The 27,647-nt window shown below is 36.9% G+C and overlaps 1 protein-coding gene across 21 annotated transcripts in view; it reads right to left on the bottom strand.

Annotated features, from left to right (window-relative positions):
* Nucleotides 1–628: 628 nt before the first annotated feature.
* The window catches only part of wwk (anoctamin 8 white walker), a 33,825-nt gene continuing 6,806 nt past the window's right edge, over nucleotides 629–27,647 (bottom strand). For 17 of the 21 annotated variants that reach the window (XM_089463821.1, XM_089463815.1, XM_089463813.1 and 14 more), the window contains exons 3-19: nucleotides 15,021–15,273; nucleotides 13,909–14,279; nucleotides 13,522–13,814; nucleotides 13,304–13,459; nucleotides 11,813–11,878; nucleotides 9,539–9,674; nucleotides 9,344–9,474; nucleotides 8,962–9,273; nucleotides 7,570–7,899; nucleotides 7,116–7,460; nucleotides 6,932–7,020; nucleotides 6,473–6,610; nucleotides 5,699–6,017; nucleotides 3,960–4,058; nucleotides 3,019–3,442; nucleotides 2,817–2,962; nucleotides 629–2,744 (exon numbers count right to left, since the gene is read on the bottom strand). In XM_089463821.1, coding sequence (XP_089319947.1) covers nucleotides 2,511–2,744; nucleotides 2,817–2,962; nucleotides 3,019–3,442; nucleotides 3,960–4,058; nucleotides 5,699–6,017; nucleotides 6,473–6,610; nucleotides 6,932–7,020; nucleotides 7,116–7,460; nucleotides 7,570–7,899; nucleotides 8,962–9,273; nucleotides 9,344–9,474; nucleotides 9,539–9,674; nucleotides 11,813–11,878; nucleotides 13,304–13,459; nucleotides 13,522–13,814; nucleotides 13,909–14,279; nucleotides 15,021–15,273 — 3,842 coding nt within the window. In that variant the 3' untranslated portion in view covers nucleotides 629–2,510. The remainder of the gene's footprint in view (nucleotides 2,745–2,816; nucleotides 2,963–3,018; nucleotides 3,443–3,959; nucleotides 4,059–5,698; nucleotides 6,018–6,472; nucleotides 6,611–6,931; nucleotides 7,021–7,115; nucleotides 7,461–7,569; nucleotides 7,900–8,961; nucleotides 9,274–9,343; nucleotides 9,475–9,538; nucleotides 9,675–11,812; nucleotides 11,879–13,303; nucleotides 13,460–13,521; nucleotides 13,815–13,908; nucleotides 14,280–15,020; nucleotides 15,274–27,647) is intronic. The other 4 variants (XM_089463825.1, XM_089463824.1, XM_089463823.1 and 1 more) reach the window with 4 other exon arrangements.

Consider the following 27,647-nt stretch of genomic DNA (forward strand, 5'->3'; position numbering starts at 1 on the left):
TGAGAGCCCAGCTCCAGACTCCACACACTCCGCACTCCGCACGCCACTTTCGACACTCCTCTGTCACCAGGTCCATATTCTATATCATTTCGAGCGCCTGACAAAACGCACTCCGCACGTACCGCTAATTAGCGCGCGCGCGTTTTAAGGCCCCCTCCCCAACAGTCGGACAGGCGCACGAGTCGACGGCCATTACGAGCATATACAGATAAGTCACTTTATATACATTATTTATATATGTACGCACACAAGTATATAGAATGCATATTATGGGCTTGAATGACAGGTGTGTGTGTTATATGACAAATTGTTTGCCTTAAGGAAAGGGGTATAAAATGTATTTTACGAAAATGTTTATAGCTTGTGAAATGTTCGCTGTGATACGATATGATAATAAATTATATATGTAATCTAATATATAATCTAAGTATATTGCAATTATTAAAAATAAATATATTTATAATCAGATACTTAATCTAAATTGCATTGATTTAAATGAAATTAGAGCGTTGTATAAAAATATATATTTTAAAGTAAACCCCTTTTAACTACATACATATATAGACATTATTATATGTAACTGAAATTGAATAAAATGCAAATTACAGCTTAAAATTATTATTATTATTATTAGAGTTCCGATGTTTTTCCATCTGGCAAATCTGCCAGAACATATAGTATATACTAGTAATATATTTTATAAGTATGTGTATTTAAAATTATTCGCATTTTCGACAGTTTTAAAATATATGCGTTTAAATAGTTTTCTAGTTATCTAAATCTTATATATTAATCTTCAACTAATGCTGAAATTGGTATTACAAATTTCCAACAAAATCTTTTCCTAGCATTTCCTTACAATCGCTGTACATTATCAAACTCTATATAATTCTTCGTATGGGTGTATAAAAACAGTCGAGTTTCAATATTCACTACCCCGATAAATCGAACAAAATTCTATCCCCTTGAACAAAATTCGTTCTCGATAATTATCGATAATATGAATATCTTTTTAAATTGGAAAAACACTGATCCCCTTGCCATTTTGAATTATCGGGAGTCGACTGTAATAATAATATATATAAAGTCTTTCACTTGTACTTACCAATAATTTGAATGGATCCGTTTCTTATCTTTTTATCACATTTACGTTTGCACTTGCACTTTTTCACTTTAATTTTAATTTCTTGTCTGTCTTTTAGAAATTTCAAGCAACGCCCTAAAACATGCAACTATTGCTCCGCCTTCATAATATGCAGCAGCAAGCCTAAAAGAACACAACATCAAAGTCAAATCAAAACTTTGTTTTCAAAGGATTTGTTTAAATAATTTGCATTACCTATTTTTTTTTTTTTTTTTTTTTTTTTTTTTAATTTATATTTTTTGTTATTCGTTTTTGTTTTTAGTTTTCAACTCAAGAGCACATTAATTTTATTATTATTTTTATATTCACGTGTAAATTTCTCGTTGACATCTTAAATACTAAATATTATGTACAAATATCCATCGGTAGAGTTAGTTGTATATAGGTGTGTATATCTGTGTGTCCTTATGTGGTTGTGTGTGTAAGTGTTCCTTTCAAGCACTAAATAAACATAATAAGTATCAGATTGCTTTTGGTAATAGCATTTGTAAATAGATTTGTTTAAATTGTTTTAGTTTAAGCGATTGCGAAGTCTGTTGTCTGTTTATATATATGTATATATATATATATGTGTTTGTATATATATGTCTGCATGTATATATGGAAGGAACAATGGACGACATTTGAGTGCGCAATGCAATTGGGCATCACAATGTTTGTCGTTGTGTTTGTGTGTGTGTGTGATTGATTGATTGATTGAGAGATCACTGCAACGAGTACATCAAGCTTAAGTCTGTAAATAATAATTGAAATTTAATGAGTATGCAGTAGTCGAAAATAATAATTGATAGCTACTCATTGCAGCTTTCTGTTAAGTACATAATTAATTTGTTAATTAATGAATCATTATTAGTAAAAAGTAATCGCAACATAAATGCGTAACATCAAGTTTTAACAAATGACAAATATTTTTCTTCATATTTTTTGCTGACTTTCGTTTATGGCTAAGAACATTAACTACACAAAAACATGTAACGGCTAAAACGCTTAAACAAAATTCGTTTCACAACTGTTTTTTATCATTAATCATTTTTTAAATATTAACAAACATTCATGTGAGTGTGAGAATATGACTTAAAAAACATTTAAACATTTTGTTTTATGTTCTTCTATGTTTTGCAAGCCATATCATATCATAGTTAATAACATTCGTTAATTAGTTTGTTAGGTGTACTAATACATAGACGTTATTTAGTTGCTTCCAACTCTGGACAAGACACACATTCAGCAAATGGCTCATATCATCAATATGTTAGTGATAGATCGCTCTAAAACATGGACCAGATATGGGTATTACGTGCATAGAAAAAAACTATTTACAGTGTGCGTTGTTTTTTATAGTTAGGCTAAGTTCTGTCGATTAAGCTTAATTATCCGTATGATGATAATGCTGCTGCTGCTGCTGTTGCTGCTGTTGCTGCTGCTGATAATGCATAGAGGAGCCCGGCTGTGTACTCGATGAAACGGCTGCTGATGTTGTTGTTGTTGTTGCTGCTGGCTTGATCGCTGGCTTGATATCATCGATTTGTATTAGATGTTCGATGGGTATTAGAGACAGCTCGCCGCCCACGGGCTGCGGCATTGGCAGCTTAGCCAGAGCCTGGGAGAAGAGAAGATAATTAAAATTCAAAATCTTTTCACTTAGCGTAACTCATGAATCCAAAATGTGTACCTTGGCATGCTCCACAGCAATTGTGGCTGCCTTTTCCGCCTCGCGCTGTCGCCGCTCCTTGAGCTTGAGCGAGAATATGGCCACAGATCTCGCGCTCTTAACCAGCTTTTGTTTAAGCCGCGATTTCTTGGCCGCCAACTCGGCAGCTAGAAATGAAATGAATAATTAGTTTTAATATATGCAGGGAGCTGAACAAACTTACCCTTTGTCTCATCGTCTGTATTGCCAGCGGATGTGGATGCAGTGGCTGCCGCTGCCGCCTGCTCCTGCTCCTTCTCTCGCTCCTCCTTGGCCTCCTTTGCCTGCTTCGCCTGCTGCTGCTGCTGCTGTTGCTGTTGCTTATGCGATGAACTCGATGAGGAATTGGATAAAGCGCCCACACTGGGTCGTGACTGTGAATTGCTGATGCCGCTGCTGCTGCTGGCTGCGGCGACGACTGGGCCCACGCTACTCGGACTGAAAACGCTGCCACCGCCGCCCGACGACGACGATGAGGAGGCGACAATTTGCTGAGCAGCTGGGGGCGTGGCCAGCATAATACCCGGAGCGCCTGTCTTCAAGGCCACGTTGCTCCAGGATGGCGCCGGCTTCAATATGTCTGAGTTGTCCGCCGTGTTGCCGAGCTCCTTGAGTATCAAAATATATTACATGTAGAATGATATGAAGGATTAGGCTTGAAGGTTCATAGGTCGACATTAAATGCTCGCAACGCTACACACACACTCAAAGCTTAAGGCATGCATAGATTATGAATGGATGAGCACTTGAAGCCAGCGTGAAATTGTTTTCTAGGTGTTATTTTTTTACGATTAACGACATAAAGCAACTGCCATGCCCAAATCAAAGCTTAACGTATATTTTCTATATAGCTATAGCTGCCTGCAAATTGAATCCAACTCTGAACCAAATGAAGCTTCAATTGCAATGCAAACAGCAAGGACAACAGTTTATATTTATATATATATATATATATATATATATATATATATATATATATATATATATATATATATATATATATATATATATATATAGATATATGTATATCAGCTTCTATTCGAAACTCAATCCATATGCACATCAATTAACATATATACGATATATATTTATATATATATATCGCTTTAGACAGCTCTTCACTACCTTGGCAATACAATCTATGCTTCTATGGAGATTCACATTGTCGTTCACTTTTAAGCGTGACATCCATTCGGGTGCGTGAAGTTTTATATGTAGTTTGTCCTTTAAACAGTAAACAATTTGTTAGAGTTTGTTTTGTTTGTTTACGGTTTAGTGTGGTGTTGTGTTAACTGAAAATTGTGTGTTCTATAACGACGTTTTATACTAAAGAATATACCATAAAAATAAGTTGAGTAATTTCATATAAAAATACCTAAGAGACATATTTTATATCAGATCTAAAAGTTTACTTCTATTACTCTCGTGGCAGCAATTATTTTGAGAACTTATAGATAAGCAAATGTTCGCATGATTTATCGTAAAATAATATTATAAATATAAATATACTTTTAATATTAATATATGCTTTATTTTCTACCTTCAATAACATGACATCACGCATCACCGGTCAAAAGTTAAACCTCACTAAAAAAAAAAATTAATAAATAAAAATAAATTATTAAAAATAAAAAAATAAACGAAGTATTTTCAAAAGGTATAGCTAATATGTTGTTATTAAAAAATAATTTATATATACAAATTTGCATATATCATAGCTTTAAAATAACTGTTGATCGTTCCTCGATGTCTGACACCTTGAGAAAAAAGTCTGAGAGGAGGAACCGATTGCGTCGGTTCTTCAACTTCCTCGATCGCAATCGGACAGAAACTTTTTCTTCAGTTCTTGTGGTTGAGTAAAAAGTCTTTCATGTATTGGTATGTATGAGAGAGTTGTGTTTGCTATAACTATGCCTATTAGTGAATCGCTAAGCATGTAAGCATGAGCATCGTTTACACAAATTCTCATTGGGCGATCGTCAATCGTGTCGCTCTCTAAATGATATTCGTCAAAAAGAACGAAAATAACCGAAGGCTCTTGCTCAAAGTGAAGACGATGGAATATGAATTTTTTTCAGTTGATCACAAGAACAGAGCATGTTGAATGAAACAGTTAATAAAAAATGTATGTATATAAATAATAATAATAATAATAATAATAATAATAATAATAATAATAATAAAATACTAAAATACTAAAAATATTGAGACCATGTATAGGAAAAAAATAAAAAATATCAAATCAAATCAAAATACATTAGTATGCCAGTTTAAAAATACTATTATTATTTTTATACTATATTAATTTTAATAATTAACAATATACATATTTTTTAAATAGCTTAAAAAGCTCGAGAATAATTCTTATTTTTTAATTTTTTTTTTTTAAATCTAAATTCGCTACAGTCTATAATAGTTAGACTGTAATTAATCCTTGATTATTGATAATACTAATCATATAATTTTCACAAGCTATTGTAAACATGGGGCCTAATTCTATACTTTCTTTGTCAGCAACAGAGTGGAAGTAGTGCCATAGAGTAGTGTTGTGAAAAACTATTTTTGCTCTACTCACAACATCGAGTCACAAGTATCTAATCAATGTTCAATTGTTGCAAAAATGTTATATAGCTATAATAATAATTAATAATACTACTACTTAGCGCTAAGATTAGTATTTGGCAACAGTTAGGTGTTATTTGGTCAGGTATCGAGGTTTTATTGGTCAAGCTACGCACAAGTCGAGGGTGTTTGGCTAGGGTTCAGTTTGTGTGAAAGGGAAAGATTTTAATGGCATTGAAATATATCTAAATATGTAGATATATCTAGATATATGTAAATTATATATAGTGCTCTGTTCTTACGCTCAGCGGTACATTGGCAACGCTCTCTGTGGATATTTTGCGCTGCTTGCTGTACGGCGGAATCTCTGCGATTCTAGTTGGTTGCTGCTGCTGTTGTTGCTGTTGTTGCTGCTGTTGTTGCTGCTGTTGCTGTTGCTGCTGGTGGGTTGATTGCAGCAGTTGGCGCGCCGATACGCGCTGTGGACTGCTGCCCGTGCTGCTGCCTGTCTGATCAGCCGAATCGCTCGATTTCTTGCGGAACGGCGGTATTTCTTGTATATGCATCGGCGCTGCGTAGCTGGCAGCGGCTGAGTTCAGAGCTAGCGTGCTAGCTGAAGCGCTGCAAGGTGCCATAACAGAAGCGAGCGATAAGGAAAAAAAAGTAGGAAAGAGAAATATATATGAAGACAGAGTGTATATAGTAAGTTGAGTAGAGAAAAGCAACAAGAGTCTAAAGTAGGGGTATTCCATGAACTACAGAAATTTTATGAACCATAAAATCAATTACTGGAATACCCTTACTTTAACGAATAAATAAGTTGAATATATATATACATAGATCTATTATAGTTAGAGTAAGCAGCTTGTAAAGTGAAGAGGTTGGCCAATTGATAGAGAAATTGTTTAGAATTTTTGGTTTTTTTTTTTGAAAGCGAAAACAACAACAAACAGCAAGAAATTAGAGCACAGCACAGTAAACACATTGAATTTGCATTGTTGCATTGTGTTGCAATGCCTCCTCCTCCTCCTCCTCCTGCACACACACATCTATAGTTAATGAATTACACAATTTACCCGCTAAGCAGCTGTTGTTGTTGTTGCACTCTCTGACCGTGCGCGGACAGAGCACTCAAATTGCGCACCGAATATCCAAGAAATGGCGGTATTTCCGGTATAAAGAATTGCGATTTTTGCCTACAACTTTTACAAGCGCTACAAAAGTTATCGATAAAAAAAAACGTATGAATAAAATTTTTAAGAAAAATGGAAAAATGCAGAGAATGACACAAAAAGGCGAGAGGCCATGGCAAAAGGAGTTAATCAAAGGCATTAAATATTAAGAAAATTTTTGAATAAATTGAAGTGTGCAAAATATATTTTTGTATATAGTATATACCAATGTTATGGTGTGTACGTGTGTGTGTGTGTGTTTGCCAGTCATATTATTCAGCCATTGAATGGACCTTAATTAACTTGGCGTGTGCAAAATACTTAAGAGCTTAGCCAGAGCCAAGACTTGGCTTCTTCTCTTACCCATTGCCATCGTGATGCAAACTGCTCAGCGAGGCGCCACCGTGCGGCGGCGTGGATTCATGCAGCGGTCTTATGAGTATGGTGCTAGTCTGAAAGTGATTAAACTCTTAGCTTTAATATGCTCCACATATACATATATAGAAGTATAAATATAGTGTAGAAAGTATGTGCGCATTGCACGCACCTGCGATGGCGGTGAGTCGGGCGAAGAGTCACGATTCTCATATATATTCACATCCGCCTCAATGCTGCGGCCATAGCTGGCGCCTAGCTCGTGGCCATAGAGCAGCATATCCTCAGCCAGCTGACTCTCCATGGACTGATCGTGCGTGGTTTCGGCACCTGTGACCTCCTGCTCCGGCTGCGTGGATGTGGTTGAGGGCGGCGTCGGTGGTGTGGGCCGGGGCGAGGTGCCCTTGCACTGCATCTCGCGGCGACAGTGCTCGGCACGCGCTATTTCCGCCGCCAGCCACGAGGGCAATTCCGGCAGCAGCCAAGTCAACGCCTGCCGCAGGCCCAGCATAATGTGCTGCACACAGAAAGCAAACGGCAACAACAACAAGAGCAACAGCCAAACAGAAAATGCATTAAAACTTTATGCATGTACATAAATATAAATGATTGCCATTTGGCCTCACCTCCAGCGTCACGATTAAAATTATAGTTTGCGCCGTGGTCAGGCCAGGCCAGAGGCGCGACACCTGCCCGGAGAGGCCAATCAGCGCACAGTTGACAATAACCGCGGCCAGCGATAAAATGCTCAACGCATTCTGCCAGGTGCCAATGTTGGCCACGCGCTGCCCAAACGGCCGCTGATGCACATGGGCCAGCTTAAACGCATCCGAGCGGATCTCCATCAGGTTGTTAATTAACGCACAGACCCCGGCCAGCGGGAAGGCGGCCGAGAAGAGCACCACATAGCCCATTTGCACCAGCATCTCCAAATGATCCGAGAATGTCCCATCGTACTGCAATAGTAGAAGCGAGGGCTGTTTAATGCAGTTTTAATTAGAGTGATAAATATATTTCATATGAATTGAATGAACTATCATCAACTTAATTAAGTAAGCAAGATTAATTAATTGATTTTTATATGAAATACAGTTTGTATTTGATTTAGACTTTGGCTTGACTACACTCATACTAATAATACTAAGAATACTACAACTACTACTAATAATACTACTACTACTGCTAATAATTATTCTATTTAACTACTACTATTACTACTACTACGTCTATAAAAAATTCTACTAATATACTACTACTAATACTTCTATAATAATTACTACTATTATAAATGCTAATATTGTTACTACTACTATAATATTCTACCCTTTATATTAAAATATACCACTACAATGTAGTAAATGTAATAGTAGTTTTTATAGTAGTAGTAAATGTAGGAAATTATTAAAAGTACTGAATAATTTCCTACATTTACCACTACTATAAAAACTACTATTACATTTATAAAATACTACTACTATATTTTTACATTACTAATAACATTACTACTACTATTGCTACTACTAATAGTATTAGTACTGCCACTTTTATATTTACTCCCACAATAGCCTACTACTACTATAATATTCTACAGATACTTATTCTTACTTTCAATAAAATATAAAAATTTTTATATTCAGTTAAATTATGAAAAACTTATATGCTGGTATGCATTGAATCTCCAAACTGATTTATCATTCTGGGTAATATATATTTAACTCAAAGATCTTCTTTACCTCTACACGCTATACTAAGCTTTGAAATTCAAATAAATACTATCTATATATTTCAGGCTTGATATCTAAACAAAAAACACATCTCGAACTGATGCTGCAAATTAAATCTAAATGCTTTTCACATCTCTTAACTTACAAGTTATAACTTCCAACTCATTGAATGATTTTCCGTTACATATTAATTATTAGCATATCTATATCTCACTTGCTATATCTAAACACCTGTACCACATCATCTATAGCTTATAATGCAAATCTAACCAATAGTTTCTAAGCATCCCTTACTTTATATAGAGAGCTCTCAATCTCGGCTTGTCCAATGTTACGTTTGTTAGTAGATTGCTGCTGCTGTTGCTGCTGCTGCTGTTGCTCCTGCTGTGCTGTAGATTTAGTTGTGGCAGCCGCCTCAGCCTTGAGCTTCTCCTCGGCAGTGGCCAGCTCCTCGGCTAGACTGCGATTAACATGCTGTGTGGGGCTCAGAGCGCCCCACATATTGAAGCTCAACTTGGCTAGCTTCCATTGCTCGAGGACATAGGGTACAGCCGATTCGCGTAGATTGCCAATAATTTGACGAGAGATGAGCAAGCCAGCCAATTGCTAAAGAAACACAAAGAATGCTTAAATAAAAGAGAACTGCAAAGACATTTAATGATGCTTAGGCACAAACCTCCTTCAGCTTGTCCTCATCCCGCAGATAGAAGGCAATGTAGAAGAGCGAAAGGAACGAGTTGACGAATTGAAATAGCGCAACTTTCGCTATCAAATGATTCTCGTACTTCGATTGCAGGCGATAGTTTTCTATGAAAAGTTTATTATATATAATTATTATATATAATTCGCATATTATATAAACAAATCTTACCCCTATCGTTCAACCAAACGGCCAGCTTGAAATAGGCCTCATCCATCAAGGTAATCGCACCAGCTAGCAGCACTTTGGGTATCACACTCAGGCAGCACAAGACGCTGTCCTCGGGCAGCTTCGAGTCCCACCAGTCCTAACGCAACAAAAACGAGAATAAATCAATTATATATGTATATATAAGTGTGTATATATAAAATTAATGTGTGCATATTTACGCTAGATTAAGCCAACTTATTAGTTAACGATATAGCATGAGTTTGGCATAGCGAACAGCGCTCGTTTAATACATCATTTCATTTTGCCAGCCAGTCAACTCAATTATTGCACTCACACACACTCACACACACACATACTTAGACACTCCATTTATCAAATTGCAGCTTAATTTGATTCCATTACGATATATATCCGTTGTGGGAGCTGCTTTTCGTGAGCACGAGATCAAACAGACATTTGCCCCCGCTCTCTCCGTCTCACTCACTCTTACGGTAATTCATGACAATTAAAAGGCACTTCGATTGCTTGTGCGGACATATTATAAGCTAGAAGATACCCTGTGCAGTGTGCTATATTTTTAGAGAGTATAATATGTAGTGTATAGCCTAGATATAATGCTTGCTTAGGATAGTTGTTCTCAGTTATTGCCGTAGATTCCTTCTGTTTTATGTTTAAAGATCCCTCATGTTTTATATGTTTACAGTTCGAGCATTTTCATATATATCATTGATCATATTCAATAGATGTTATAGTTGGCAATTAGATACCCTCTAGTTTCACCCAAATTTATAACAGTGAAGTCTGACCTACCAGCTACCCTCTAAAGTATGCTATATTTAGACGCAGTTTATGTTTAGTCTAGAATCTAGAGATAACTATTATTTTTGAAGAAGAATGAAAAAATGTCAACTATTAGACACCCTCTGAAATATAACATGTCTCGATATATTGGATTATCAACTATAAGATATCAACTATAAAATAAGTTAAGGAACTATTATCTTGATAAAATATCGCTATGAGATACAGCATATACCTTGATAGATTATTTAATATATTATATAAAGATTAACTATGTTCTTAAATTAAGAACTCTATGAAAGACAGCAAACACCTTGAAATATTAAGAAATATTTTGTATTATAATATAATACTTTTATAAATACTCTATATTAAATTATTTTTAAATGCCCAATTTTTACTACATAGATATAGCTATTTATCAATATTAGTCTATTTAAGAACTAAGTTCCATATTAAAAAACTTTCACTTTTAGCCATAAACAAGTTATATTAATTCATATTGAAATAGAATCACTTCCACGTAATTTCTAGCCAAATCTAATATACCCCTTAGTAAGTCGCTTAGCTGGGTATTCATGACACAGACACTCGTTGCACGGCAATCATTTACCAGCAAACCTGGCTAACATTTTACGCTAGAACAAAAGCGGTTTGCGCTTTTAAATTGCCAGCACTTCCGAAAGTGTGTGCATGTGTGTGTGTATATGTGTGTGAACGTGTTGGCATCTCTGTTCTGGCCACATGTGCAAGAGTTAGCGTGTGTGTGTGCTCGTCTCTTTTGTATTGTTGCATAATTTTCAACTTAATTAGCAGCTTGTTGTAAGCAGGTAGTTAGCCTAGCTGCCAGCTGAATATCATAATTTACGTCTCAGCTCGTTGGCAAAAAAGCACAGAACAAAGGGCGTGACATAATGAATGACGGCAAGTGCAATATGCTATAAGGTGCATTTTAATTATGCTCTAATATATATTAAAAAAGTTAATGTTTGAGCTGGGTCTTGGCAAACGCTTTGCAGTTAGAGAACAAAGTGTCTATCAAATTCTGCGAAATATTCCCTTGAGTTTAATGAGACTTACAAAAGGCTTATGGCTCATGAGCTTCGGTGTGGCATTACAGCTCAGCTTTTCAGCTCAACTCATGAGTTAGGGTATATCTAAAATCCTCTTTCACAGAGGCAGCAGAGTGTGCCTCAATTTAAATTGAAATTCCTGAAACATATGCTCAGGCATTTCAACAAATTTCACTCTGTGTCGAAGGATCTAAAAAAGGTAATCGTAAAATTATGCCACGAAATTGAGCCTCTTAAATTCTTGTTAGGCTCCTGTTTTATGTATTACGCGCGTGTGAATATTGTGACTTGATAATAACAGCTACGACATGACGTTTAAATTGCTACATAACAAAATTGGTGAGCGAAAAAGAACACTTAGTCGTAATAATAATAAAAGTTAAATGAAATCAATAAAAACCTTGTGCAAATTATACATGCATTGAGCAATTCCTCTATCAGGTATTTTATGATGATCCAGCCAATCCTGTGGAAAAAGAAACAACAAACAAACGGAAAAGAGAGAAAACAAAAGCAAGAAGAAAGAAAATAATTCAATGAGGCGTGATAGATGGGATAAATTATGGTTTTTATTGTAGTTTATTTCTATATGTACTGTATTAAATATTTTTGGATTTATTTGCCTTTTGTTTTTGTTGTTTGTAAATAAAAATCATGAAGAAAGAGAAAAAACTGTGCGCATAAAAAGTAAAAAAACGGCAAAAGCCAAACGGAAGCCAACAGAATTAATGCGAATGGGTGTGCGTGTGTGTGTGCGTGTGTGTGTGCGTGTGCGTGTACGTCTGCGTGTGTGTATATTTGGCAAATGTGCGTGTATGCAGGTGCTTAAATGCGTGTGCTCGTAAAAGCGTTAACGACAACAGCAACAACAACAACAGCAGCAACAACAATACGAAATGCGCTCGCTAATGAAATGCGAAAGGATACCGTTAAGCAAATTGATAAGCACACTCCCACACACATGCACACATAAAAAGCATTAAAATCAACACACACACACACATTAACACGTATCACAAGCACACGCACACAGACAGCCACTCGTTCACACACACAAGCAAATTAAGCGGATAGGGAATCGGATTTGTCATAAAATGTAAAACAATATTAAGTATTAAGTATACGCACGATGTAACAATTAAGTAAATTATTTTTAAGGGAAATATGTCAAAACATGTATATAAATAATATTGAATAGAGAATACCCTAACACCTTTAAAAGGGAGATAAAGAGAGAGCAAGAGAGGAATAGAGCAGTATGCGTTTCATAAAAAATATTTTTATATATGAAAAAGAAATTTTGTTTTTTTACATAGTATTTGATTATAAACAATATATAACAACTAATAAAAAAAAATTATAAATATTAATATACACATATATAAAGTGAATATAGCAAACATATAAAAATAAATATAATTATAAATTTTAATAAAAATTTAATAAAATTATATCATTTTTAATTAAATATTTGTTTATATTTATACAGAATAGAAAAATTATATTTTGAAATGTTTATATTTTTATAAATCCTTCAAAGAATTTGTGTATGTATGAAAACCCTATATTTATAAAATGATTTTACCAAATATTTTCCCTACAAAAATTTGATATTCATGATGTTTTCATAAAATTTTGTTAAACGGAGCTTTAATTAATGTAACATTTCAGCTAGTTTTTAATATAATATAATTTACATTTATACTTGCTTCACTTATTCATTTGTAAAAAGAATGAATTTAAAATTAAAATATCTTTCGCATTACAAATCTAAAACTTTCTTTCTCTCTCTCCATCACTTCACCACTTGCAAAAAATATTCAAGCAGTCGGTGAACCGAGAACTAGACATATTATGTATATGTTTATACATTATTCACAGCTCCACTCACCTGGAAGCGCAACATGAGAAACATAACAGCAAAGACCACACAGAGGCACAGTCCAATCACAGGAAAGCTGACCAAATAGCGAAAGGCGCGACGCTGCCAGGCGGGCGCCTCCCTTGGCTCCAATCGACCCGTCACATTGTTCTCCTCCAGCGGGCCCTGAAAGCATCAAATAGTTGTAAATTTCATATTCATTCTCGATTCTCAGTTAGACAACTCACCTTATAGAGCGGCCGCGGCGGCTCCAGCAGTTCGGGCGGCGTTGAGAGCGTGCCCCAGCGAAAAGCCAGTTCGACGGAGTAGCGCTTCCAGGCTTCCAAGTACAGTGACGCCCAGGCCACGTTGAACAGCGAGAACAGCACATGGCCCATATCCTGCGCCGTCTGACCCTTGCCCCACAATATGCAATAAAGTATGGTGCCAAACACGGCGGGCACGCCCAGCGCGCACGTATAATGCCCCAGCCAGGCGAAGTACAGAGCGACCTTAACGCCAAAATAGGCGGCGATGTCATCTGAAGCGATATTTGGATATGTTAAAGATATGCAAAGATATATACCTATATATACCGATATACATCAAGAATAGCTTGATATTTGATCTCTTACCCAATGGTTGTGGGGCAAATATTTGCTTAACCCATTGCGCTTGCAGCTGTGCCAGCGAGCGCGGCTCGTGCAGGGGAAAAACCTGTGTGATCAGACCCGATTCCTGCCAGGCGGCCACAATGCTCTGGCCCTCGGCCACCGCGGCACGTCCTTGCAACGCATCGATGTCGCTGCAGCCGGCACGCAGACCCTGCAGCACCTGCAGCACCAGCCACTGGCGCTCCTGTGAGGTGAACAACGCCGTGCTGCCCACATCGCCGCGCAGCTGCTGAAAGCAATGGCTCTCGCGCGTCGTAAACTCACGCAACGCGCCGCCTAAATCGGGCCGCAAACGTTTCGGCAAACGTGCCTCCTCAGCGGCTTTGAAGAGACTGCGGGGCAGAAGAGTTAATTGGACTTTAAGTTCATTTGATTTAAGCTAAATTGAATTGCAGACTAGCTTTAAGTAATCATAAATAATTTTGGGCTATGTTTGAGATGAGAATTTTTATTGTTATAACTATTGATTTTCGATATATATTTTATGCCTTGATGCTAGAGAGAAATGATTTGAATGTTAAATAATATCTATCTACTGGCTTAGAGTAAGAAGATTTTGTGATGATGTTTGTAACAGACAGAAGAAGGCGTGGGGACGACAAGCCGAGGGAATATACATAGCAATAATTATGTAAGATTGTCTGCCTTATCTCATTAATCACTAAAGCTATTATCGAAAAATATCGGTAACTTGATGTTATATCTAGACTCACTAAAGCCATTATCGATAAATATCGGTAACTTGATGTTATGTCTACCAAATCTCATTAGTCACTAAAGCTATTATCGATAAACATCGATATATTGAAAAGTCAGCTGTGCGTAGAGCCCAGAATAAAGCTCTCTTGCTTGTTAAATTGAGCAGCTATCAATGTTATCAATCAAAGACTTCTCTTTAAACTGTGGATCTATTCTAATCTGTCACCCAGTTTTACTTCATAGGAGTCCACACTTCACTTCACATCATTATATTCCATCTGGAAGTGCTCGTAGCTAATTCCACTAAATTCTACTCTTATATATGTACATGTATTCTCTTAATTAATTTTATAGCCCACTCTCTCGCCACTTACACATTAACTGGCGCGCTCACATAGAACGCGTTGCGTCTGGAGCTATCGTGAGCCTTAACTTGCACCAGCAGACCGAGACCAGCTGGCGGCTGCGAGCGGATCCGGGCTAACAGCCATCGCAGCGCCTCATCTGGTGCATCCTCGGGAAACTCAATGACCACATCGCATTGTGTGGGGATTTTGTTGAGCCAGAGGCGACGCGGCGTCATCAAATGGCCAGCGTATGGCACTTTACGGCGTAATTGGCGGGAAGCTACAATAATAAAGCAGAAATAAGATGAAAATTAATTAATATCAAGAATTTACGCAGCTGTCTTTTGTTTATTTTCTATTTATTTCGTCATGTGCATCAGTAATAAAAATATATAATTTCTAAATTAAATTTATTCAAAGTCGATTTAACAATTTTAATCTCTATTAAAATATTTTTGCAAATTAAGTTGAATTTGAAATTTAATTCATTTCAAATGTCGTTTTTATGATTTTATTATATGGATTACTCCTAGCATCAACTCCAAAATAATAATTAAATTTTATTCCGCTTAGCGCATTTTTTCCTTCCGTAAAATTTAAAATCTCTTTTGTTTCGTGTACAGCGAATGCATATTAATAGACCGCAGCGAAGCGTGGGAAAAATAGTCAGCAAAAAGCTGCGATAGAAGAGAATTATCTAGGTAACAATGGAAAATTGGCGCCAGCAGAAAAACTGCTTTTAGAGCAGGTAATAGAAATTCTATCAGCTGTCGAATTGCCGCACAGAATATGCGAGAGATGCTTTTAAAGTTGCAGAGAAAATATTAAGGTAATATTAAGGACTTAAATATAAGAGAAATAGGGACTCTATCTTCAAGAAATAAATAAAAATTTTAAAAGCTCTTAATTGTAGTCAACTGTAAGAGAGAGGACAAAGTTAATGGGAAAATGCATTAAAAATGCTATATCAACATCATCAGCCTTGCAAGCATAACCTTTACTCTCAAATGTCAGCAATCTATCAAACATATTTAGTAAAGCAAAAAAAAATGCTCTGCGCTGCAAGCAAATATTGTTAAAATCTTATTTTATTATTTATAGAAAAGCTCTCGGGCTTATGTGTCAAGCACATGTCACATGACATAGTTCAAATGCACGAGACACAAAAAGCCGCACAACCTCTGCACTTGTGCGTCGCACAAATTGTGTTGCATAACCACGAACAGGTATGCCAAATTGTGCAGGGGCTAAAGCAGGATAGCAAAATAAGCAAACAAACAAATAGACAGGTAAATATTAAACCGCAAAAATTTGCCGCAACTTTTAATTAAAGGAACAGACGAACTGAACAAAAATAGAAAATCAACATTCCAGGAAAAATACGATGCAAAAACCGGTGCAAAAATCGGAGGAAAAAGCACAGTTAAGCAACAACAAGAAATTGACTAATGACAGCTACCAAAAGTTACGAAAAAGCCAACTGAAGGACCTCTTATGCCACGTCCTCAACTATCTGCTACTTGCTGCCATATATATATATATATATGTATATACACGAGGTTGTAATTAATTATGAGCACAAGTCCAAGGTCTGGGACGTAACTGATAGCAGGCAGTATGCAGCAGCAGCGGGAAACTTGCTGCGGCAGCAAGAGTCGACCTCAAACAGCATTTTTGCTTATCAACAGCTTCCATTTCCCATTAAACGAATGTCAAATGCAATTTGCAACGTTTTATAGCAGCTTCCGGCCGGTGGCAAGTTTAATTTGGCTCAAGGGGCAGCCAACACATAGTATTTAATGGTTCATGCTCTCGATATATGTATATAGTTTTTCTTACTTTTGATAATGGATATTAAGTATTGCTCAAGATTTGAGTAAACTGTGCTGCATAGTTGATTAGAAACGTAATAAATAAATATCAATAATATCGATCGATAATTATATAACAGAGATTGATGAATAGTAAGAAAAAAGAATGATTATCGATTATTTACCGATAATATTCGAAACCAATAGCACTGAGCGTTATAACAATACTAAGAGTCTTAATTCATTAGCAAATTAGCAAAATTAAGTAATAATAATTATTATATCAATATTACATGTTTATCAATAACCATAGGTATCGATAACACTGAGCATCATGACAAACCAAAGAGTTTTAATTAGTTGATTCATATAACGCTTACTAACACTCGATTTATAACAACTACTTATCGATATAAGAACTTTCAGTTAGTTTTTTCATTTTACTAAGAGAATTAAAATGCTTATAACAAAATGTTACTCTGAATGGTAATTTACTTTTAAATAAAGAAATATTAATATGACTGTTTAATAAGTTTAATAAATAATAAATATGAGGAAAATAAATCTAATTATATAAAACCGTAATTTACTTATTTTGCACGCATAATACAGAGTATTATCGATAACTTGCTATATGTCACATTAGAATGCGTAAAACTATATTTAGATCAACTTCATTTTCTTTAGTTTACAACAACAAATCACTTTCAATTTTTATGGCTGTATATTCAATTTATAATTTGCAAATTTCTGCACTCAGATAACTTAAATGAGGCACACTGTGCGCTCTGCAGTCCAATCCAATAAGCTCTGCATTTTATGAACCTGAAATCTCTATTCATATGCCAAAACACATTTACTCATGCATTAAAATAGTAGCAGCCCATATATACACACACACACACGCTTATGTGCATATATACTAACTAAACTAAACGCAGATGCGTAGGCTGATGCTGTGCGTGAGATTGTTCGAATTTTACGAGCGGGGCGTGATGAAATCCGTGATGCCCCGTGGAATAGAGTCCTATGCGGGCGGCATACTAAAATAGCAATAGCAATTGTATATTTCACATGTTCTCTTTCTGGTTTATTGGCTGAAATTTGCATTGACAATTTGTTCTCGTGGTTGGCAAACAGAAAATTTGCAGCCTATTTGCCATGTGGGAAGCCAAACATAATTTAGATACATTCATGGAATGTACGAGCCGGATATATATAATTAAATATATATGTATATATACTGTTCCTATATATCATAATGTGCGTGCCTTTGCCTCTGTGGTTCGGATTTTATTTTTGGAATTTATTAATCTGCGATTCCCAGAGGCAGCAGCAAGCTCTAAACAGCGTAATGGGTTTTATAAATTTGGAATATGCCCTAATTGCCCTCTCGATTTTAATTCAATTTCAATTGCTACTCGAGCTAACTAAGTTTAGCTATGCAAATAACTTCGCTTAAGCTAATAGGCGAATTTTCATTACAAAAATGCTCAAAGCTTTTAAGTATCTATTGGAATATTTTGCTAATGTTGCTCTGATAAGACTAAGCGTTATTCAAAGCTAATTGAGCATGAATCTTGGCTGGGGGGCAAGTCGATTAAAGCTAAACAATATATGTATGTATATATTTCGTTTAGCTTCAATGGACATCAGTTGGCATCGGTTGACATTGTTGAAAAGTGCCAGCTAATACGTTTGCCTGTTAAATCAAATGCAGCTGGAGCTCTCCGGATATCGGACAGAAGATGACTGCCAGCAGGCAGCTGGAGACCGGACCGTACTGTGCCCTGAATAATTAATGAAATCGGCACAGGGACGGGCGTTGAAAGCGCATTGAAGCAGAGCAAAGACCTTGGCTGCCTTCTGGCTGCAGGCAATTGGGATCGAGCAGCGTAAGCCGCCTACCCAAACATCCAACCAGTTAGCCACCCAAAAACACCCAATAAAAGGCTCAAATTTAATCAGTTGCTGGCAACAACTAACTCAAGTCCATGTAATTGTGTGAACGAAACGGCGAACTGAGGGAACAGTTTATGTTTTAATTAGCTCAACGCAGCTGACATTGACGAGCAGCTGAACTGACCAAAGAAAAACTCATTAGCAATTGCGCATTTGACGCTCTGCGGCTTAATCTACTCGAACTAAATGCGTTTAATTGAAATCAAATTACATAGTTCTGCTAATGCCCAGCGAAGGTAGGTAGGTACCTAGGTAAACGAACAGCCAAGAAATCATCATTAGCACCCCATATTAATTGTGATTTATTGTGTGAGCTATTTGCAGAAATGAGATTTACTATGATTAAAATGGTTAGTATACAGACTAGGTAAATAGACTTAGGCAGGTATAAAAATACCGATTTTGAGACAGATAGATACGCTGAGACAGTGGAGAGACAAGAAATAGAGAGAATATAGAGTATAGGGTCATAGAAGTGTCACTAGAGAAAGAGGGAGAGAGACAGAGAGAGAGAGAGAGAGAGAGCGATAGAGAGGGAGAGATAGAAAGAGAGTGAGAGAGTTAGAAATCAAAAGAGAGAGAGAGAGATAAAAGATACAGAGAGAGAAAGACAGATCAATAGAAACCAAAGACAGGGAGAGAATGAGAGAATTAGAAATCGAGAGAAAGAAACAAAAGGAAAAATTTAAATGAACACAATGAGAGAGAGAGAAGGACAGAAATTCAATGAAAAATAGAGATCAGAAGCATAAATAAGAATCGAAGACAATCGACAAAAGGGATAGACACAGAAAAGAAAATACAGATAGAAGAGATGGATACCATCTGAGACCAAGTCGCAACTAGAGTATGCGTTGTTAAAAAAAAAAAATGAATGAAAGAGACAATCATCAAAGAAAATAGCTAATATTTCGAGTTATTAAAAATTTAAGCACATACATAAGTATTACGATATCATAAACAATAATACGTGCCATAAAGTACTCTGTGCAAAAATAAAAACTATAATTTAACCGCATAAACCTTAAAAGTTTATGGCCCAAGCTCACTTGATGGCTGTGCATAGTTGACTACAAAGTAGAGAAGTGGAACAGGGACACACAGTCTTAGCACATGATATTCAACACTTGACATTGTCCGCCTTAACTGTCACTTCATTGCTGCCTCTGTCCCATGCACACAAATGTAATTAATTTATGCTGACCAAGCGTTAGTCCTTGTTGGTCCTCGTTTAATCCTGTGCAGCAGCAAAGGGAAAGGCAGGGCAGGCGAAGCGCCCGTTGTTGTCAGGGAGAGCCAAGTGGCGCCCACATACAGAAGTGCGGCTGCCCCACTTAATCACTTCGAAGAGTTCAGTGCATCAATAAAAATGTGCCACAAATACCATTAAAGGACAACGCTGCCAAAGTGGTGGAGGTCGACTCACAGAGCCAGGAATTCTCTACACCAGACACTGGAAACGGGACCGACATCAATTTACCAAAACGACTTTATGGTGCCCCTGTGTGAAATACAATGTAATATTGGAAAAGTGTAAAGAGCAAAAGCTGCCAGAGATTCTCACGTCATCTATGGAAAATATTTAAGTGCAATGTGGATCCAAATGGCTTGGAGTCACTAGAGAAACAGAGTTCAGTGCTCGATAGGCGAACTATCAAAGCTGATGATATGTATCAAAATTTCAACTGTGCATAAAATTCTTTAATAATCTCAGCTATCAACTACTTTTTGAAAGAATCTAGAGAGAGTTAAAGTTGCTCTAATAATCTCTAAGGGGTCTGACTTCTCCTTCTTCTTATTTTCGCATCCAATTAAGAATATTTTTAGCTTTGCACTTATTTATGCCCATCTTTTGCTCCACACTTTACATTGTATTCCAACTGTCAATCTTTTGAAATCCTTTCGCCTTTTGCCTCAATCAAATAATATTTGCTCGCTGAAAATTCCCCAAGCTGAGCTCTCGCTCATTCACTCACTTCTGTGACCCTTTAGCGCACATATTTTATGCAAAGAATTTTCATAGCAAAGCTTTTTCACACTTTCAGCGCACTCTGACAACTAAAACCACTCAAAGTGTCAAAACGACCAGCAGTCGGACAGCGACCCCAGCGGGAATAGAGGAGGCGAACTGGGACTGGGACTGGGACTGGGACTGGGTAGGTTATCATATAAATGCAAGACGCTGGTGACTCTTCAATGAGTGATGTCAACTTATTGATTGGATCTGCATATATAATTGAAGCGCACAATTGAAAATCAAACTGAAAGCAAGCATTGTCCGTCGAGGCGGGACAGATGCCGATGGAGGCCAACTATGATGGCCGTGCCAAAATGGACATTAATATAGATTAAGCTTTTGAAATGATTGAGCGTTAAAGTAAACTTTCTAAATAATTGGCATAACAAGAGTTTAACCAATGATAAATCTTGTGATACAAGGGATTTATAATGGAATTTAAATTCATTTGAATTCAGTCAAATTCATTCAATAAGAAATTTGAAAATCTTAAATCAGAAATCTTTTATGTGCACTACTATATATATTCACTATATACTATATATATACATATATCTCCCAAGATTCACCTGCATGCCCATCTTAAGACCTTAATGAGCTGTAAAACTTTGAACAATAAGCCAACGCTGCAGGCCCTAGGGCGTCCAAACGGCCACTCAAGGGGCGTGGCAATGCAAAGGCAAGACGTGGACTGTACGAGCATAGCAAAAACTTTAACGACTTGGGCAAAAATTCAACAGCAACAAATTTCAATTTGGCCGAAAAGAAATTATGTAGTTGCATAGCAAAATGAGAAATGTGAGAGAAAAACGAAATAAAATATATTTTTAATGTAGAAAAGAAAGAATAAGACAAATGACCAAAAGAACTATAAAAGAACTATTGACTGTTGACTGAAGTTTAAGGAATATTTTAATTTTTTGCTTCAAATAAATTCGTAAACTTCAGTCAATTTATTAAATAAGATTGCAGTAGATTTTCTAGAGATATAATAAAATAGAATTTACTTTAATCATAATTAAAGGCAACTTTGGAAAACTAAAGAAGATGCAGCTTTACTAGTAAGTCCGGCCATTAAAATGGATGAAACTAAAACTTAACTTAGTTAATTCAATATGTAAATGTTTTATTATCAATAATAATTAATATTTAAGTTATTCATAAATAGTTCAAATATATTTTTTAATTTTATTAATTTGTTTTTATGTTTATCATGTATTATGAAATGTATTTTCCCTTCTTATATTTTCATATTGTTCAACAATAATGTCTGCTCTAAGAAATTACCTCAACATATCTGATATATAATATTTTTATAAATACATGCCCACATTCTCTCTTATTTATTGCCCCAAGTACATAATCCGTTTGAGTGAGTATCAATGCACAAGTATTTCAATTGGCAACTTGTTAAGTGCACAAGATACGGATATATCTGTCAACTGTTTGCTGGCTTTTTGGCTACAACAAACGCATCAAAATCTCAAGCGACAGCTATAAAAACCTAACAACTCGCAACTGTCAGCTTAAATGCGTGAGTATTCGTAAATAATAAAAAAGGAATCGAGTATAATCAATCGAAAACGACTAAGTTATGCCCTGTAAACAAGTAAGTGGGAAACAAATTAAGAAACAATGATAATTTTCACATTGAAAACTGATGTAAGAGCCAAAAGAAATATTTTGTTTTTATCCCAAGTGTGTAACCTATGCTACCTGTCACATATTCACCCGCTAATATAGGGTATACGCATACATAACGCAAAGCTCTTGAGTGACATGAATGGCGCTGCTTGGCGCCTAACATGGCTGTCACATTAAGTATACGCAGACGTGTACGCATATTACGTATACGCAGCGGCGTACATGACAAAGCTGTATGTATATTGTGTGTGTGTGTGAGAGAGTGTATTTTGGAACTGCGGCTGTTAAACCACAAGCTTGCGGCTAAAGACGCCAACATGTCTGCCACGCCAGATCTTTAAACATAATTAAGCCACATTAAATTGTTATTGGCAAACAAGATTTGTCTAAAGCAATTAAAATATTTAAGCACATCTTCCGACTTGAATGTGTTGCGACTATTGAATTATAACATCAACGCGACCAGCTAAGTAACCCCACACGGACACACTCACACACAGCTGAATATCCTTACGTCAGCTTGAGTTCATTCTGCTTTTGCACCTTTCGCCTTTCGTGTTGAGTTTCTGCCTCGCTAAATGGATTTTCATTATAAGTATAGGACGGGATTTATTATTTAATTTGAGAGCATAATTTGTAATTATGTCTTAACATTTACCCAAACTGACAACTGCCTGCGGCAGGGCTCAGCGTGGCCATTAAGCCTCATTGAGATAAGATTTAGGAAACGTTAAAAGCCAACTTAACAGATTATCAGTTTGTGTTTTGTTGGCTTTTCCCAGAATTTCATCTTGCCTCTGTCAAATGAAAGTTGATTATTTATTGATGATAACAATCAAAAGAGAGGGAAGAGGGAGGGAGGAGAAGAAGCGGGGGGGCAGAAATACGGAACAGAGGGGGGAGGGAAAGAAGAGGAAAAGGCAGAGGAGAGGCAGGGGAAGAGGAAGAGGCAGAGGCAGAGGCAGAGGGAGAGGGAGGCAGAGGCAGAGGGCAGAGCTAGAGGCAGAGGCAGAGGGCATAGGCATGGGCAGATGCAAGGCGCGGCAGAGGAGAGGGAAGAGTGAGAGGGAGAGGGAGAGGAGAGGGAGATGGGACAGGCAGAGAGAGCAGAGGAGAGGGAGAGGCAGGCAGAGGCAGAGGCAGAGGCAGAGGAAGAGGCAGAGGCAGAGCAGAGGCAGAGGCAGAGCAGAGGCAGAGGCAGAGGCAGAGGCAGAGGCAGAGGCAGAGGCAGAGGCAGAGCAGAGGCAGAGGCAGAGGCAGAGGCAGAGGCAGAGGCAGAGGCAGAGGCAGAGGCAGAGGAGGCAGAGGCAGAGGCAGAGGCAGAGGCAGAGGCAGAGGCAGAGGCAGAGGCAGAGGCAGAGGCAGAGGCAGAGGCAGAGGCAGAGGCAGAGGCAGAGGCAGAGGCAGAGGCAGAGGCAGAGGCAGAGGCAGAGGCAGAGGCAGAGAGGCAGAGGCAGAGGCAGAGGCAGAGGCAGAGGCAGAGGCAGAGGCAGAGGCAGAGGCAGGAGGCAGAGCAGAGGCAGAGGCAGAGGCAGAGGCAGAGGCAGAGGCAGAGGCCGAGGGCAGAGGCAGAGGCAGAGGCAGAGGCAGAGGCGAGGCAGAGGCAGAGGCAGAGGCAGAGGCAGAGGCAGAGGCAGAGGCAGAGGCAGAGGCAGAGGCAGAGGCAGAGGCAGAGGCAGAGGCAGAGGCAGAGGCAGAGGCAGAGGCAGAGGCAGAGGCAGAGGCAGAGGCAGAGGCAGAGGCAGAGGCAGAGGCAGAGGCAGAGGCAGAGGCAGAGGCAGAGGCAGAGGCAGAGGCAGAGCAGAGGCAGAGGCAGAGGCAGAGGCAGAGGCAGAGGCAGAGGCAGAGGCAGAGGCAGAGGCAGAGGCAGAGGCAGAGCAGATTCAGAGGCAGAGGCATAGGCATATTCAGAGCAGATTCAGAGGCAGATTCATAGAGTCATAGTCAGAGTCATATGCATATTCATATTCATATTCATATTCATATTCATATTCATATTCATATTCATATTCATATTCATATTCATATTGATACTCATATTCATATTCATATTCATTTTGATACCAATTTAGCCACGCCTCAATCAAGTTCAAGCCCGCTAAATAGGCTGATTAATTGCTTTTGCAAGCCATCGCACACAGCTTGGCCGAGAATTGACCGACTTGTTTCTGGTCTCATTTATGAGCCATGTTAGCAACGCCCACAGGGCATTTGAGCTATGTAGAGGAGCAGAGAGTGAGAAAAAAACATGATTGATTGCAGCTGCTAATGGGCAGCACCCAAACAAGCAAACAACAAGAGCTCTGACAACCTACGACAGTTAGCCTAGAAAAGTTAAGGATGAACCACAAAACTTTGCGGGCAAATCACATTTGAGTTGATTGGTGGGGATTTAGAATAACTCCCCGAAACAAATTAAACAAATTGAAAGCTTTTATTTGAAATATGAATTACAAATAAACTAAAAATTCCAATTTCAATTTGAAATATTCTCTCTATTTATTTTCATAATAATATAGTTTCGCATATTCATACTCATATGCTAGCAAAAAAACTATGTATGTAGGATAAACACAATTGATTCACTGACACCCGAACATGTGTTAAGCAAGTGGGCAAACACAACTGGGTAAAGGCAAGCAAAGTGGAAAATTAATAGAAAGAGCACGCAACAGCAAACAGCACTTAAAGACCAAACCCGAGCTGTTGACCAAGTGTATTTGTCTAAACACTGAGTGGCAAGACGTCGGAATGCATTAACTAACGGCTAACTTGACATAGTCATAATTTTCAGAGCTTATCTAATGGCGACAGCAAATATATTTTATATAATGTTCTTGAATATATACATCTAAGCAAATCCCAATATTTGTTTATTCCAAATAAAATAATTCAATCTGCAAAATAACAACAATTGGATAACATCAAGATTAATCCTGTGGCTGGCAAATGATAAACTGCAAACACAAATAAATAATATGAAATTTGTAAGGAAAACCAAAGCGACAAAAAATTCAATTGGATTAATGGCGAAACACCATCAACAACAACAACAACAGGAGCAGCCAAACACCAGCGCAGCCACATGGAACGTATGATGAATATCGAAACATTTTGGCGGTAATGCCATATTTATGGCATGCTCTGAGCGAAATCATCAAAATAAATTAAATTTATTGCCTACTTTTAAGTGCATGAAGGCATTGCCCACTCTGCTGCGTGTGAGAGGTCGTCCTGAAAGGTTAAAGGTTAAGCAAAAAAATATATTTTCTACAGATTTATTTTTATGGTTGATGAATTGATGAAGCATAAAAGTAAATTAAAGGTAAATTATTATTAACTACATACATTATTTATGATAAAAAAAAAAAAAAAAAAAAAAAAAAAAAAAAAACGAATGTAAAGACTCCATCGGAATTTAAAGCGATGTCCATGTAAAACATAGAAGACTTATGGAAGAAATGCAGTCAGAATTATTATTTCTTTTTTTTTAGAATTTAAAAGAGATGCATTAATTTAAAAAAAAAAAATGGATTATTAACCAATTATTAAATTAAATTTAATGCATATTAAATTAAATTAAATGCATATTTATTAAATGCATTTAATATGTAATAAACTAAATGAAAGATATTTTTATTAGTAGCCAATACTATTTTCAGCAACTATATGTTGCTAGTTTTTCTTTCTCAGACCCTAAAGTGGATATGTTTCTGAGTTTCCAACAAAAATTATATACATTTATTCCATTTTGTTAAAAAAGTTAAGGAACAAATTTTAAATTATTTACTTTGTGTTTTCTACAATATTGCAGTAATCCTTTCTTTCATAAATAAAGCTTTATATGGACATATAGATTTTTAACAATTATATTGTGAATTCTGGCCTTAGAGAAAATATAAAAAACTTTAGCTGAAATTCAATCTACATTCTTGGCGAGCTCACTTCTAAAGTTTTATATATATTTAGAAGAGTCAACTTCAATTTTTGCTGTTGAAATATTAATAGAGTTTCGCTAGGATTTCGACATTTACTTGCTCGAATTGATTATTCGATTTCGCTCCGCACATGTCAGCCATTACTTGAAAATGGACGAGAGAGGAGAAAGAAGAAAGTGAGAAAACAAGTTGCCTGAGAATTGGCTGGATGCCAAAATATTTAGACACATGCAGCGTATTCATTTATAAATAGAAAACCAAATGCTTTGGCTAGAATGTAGAAACCTTTTTTTTTTTTACGGCAAATGAAGTCGGCGTGGGTGCCACGAGTTGCCCACTCCCAGTTAGTCCTAGTTGGTTGGCCAGGTGTGGCAACTGGCGAAAGCAACTGCTGCAACTTTCTACGCTAGTTTCTTTTGTTCTCATCCTGTGGTTGTCCGCCGGACATGGGCATAAAAGTACAACAATGTCTATACAGATATACACATACATATATGTACATAGCTTGTGCATGTGAAAAATGCAGATTGATCGGCTGAGATTAGCTTTTGCAGGGATTTGGAAAGAGAAAAAAAGGAAACGAAACCACCAAAAGATGGTATTTTCACTTTAGGGCCGAAGTCAAAGGGAAGTGGATTTTGTTAGCTGGAGTGGATTTAGTTTACGTGTGCCACATGCCCAAGCAGTTGCCAACAGGAAATTGTTGCACATGGTTAACACATGAATAGATGAATAGATAGCGCTAGCTGAACGAAAATTGAGGCTAACGCTAGACAAAGAAAATACACTAAACTCAACTGAAACGGTCTGATATTTAAAAAAATTTACAATGCTTTTTTTAAACAAATATTCCAATTTGATGGAAATCAGGTTTTAAAAATTTTATTTAATGTTTATTATTTATTATTTATTATTTATTATTTATTATTTATTATTTATTATTTATTATTTATTATTTATTATTTATTATTTATTATTTATTATTTATTATTTATTATTTATTATTTATTATTATTATTTTGAAAATAATTTCTAATCGCCCAAAATATACCCTGCACATATTCTCAACATTTTCCACTCCTTCAGCTCCCTTAATAGTCCTTGCATTCACAGTTGAATTCCCTTTGCATTTGCATGCTCAGAATTGAATTACAAGCTTCAGATGCCTGACAAATGCAATAGCGGCTGCTGACGCTGCTGCTGCTGCCGCTGCGTAATACATTCGTGATGCTATGCTAATCAATAAGGAATTAAAACATGAAAGATCGTCGACAGAAACCAA

Source organism: Drosophila arizonae, chromosome 3, assembly GCF_054131065.1.
Source record: "Drosophila arizonae isolate 15081-1271.41 chromosome 3, UAZ_ARI_1.0, whole genome shotgun sequence".
NCBI classification, from domain to species: domain Eukaryota; kingdom Metazoa; phylum Arthropoda; class Insecta; order Diptera; family Drosophilidae; genus Drosophila; species Drosophila arizonae.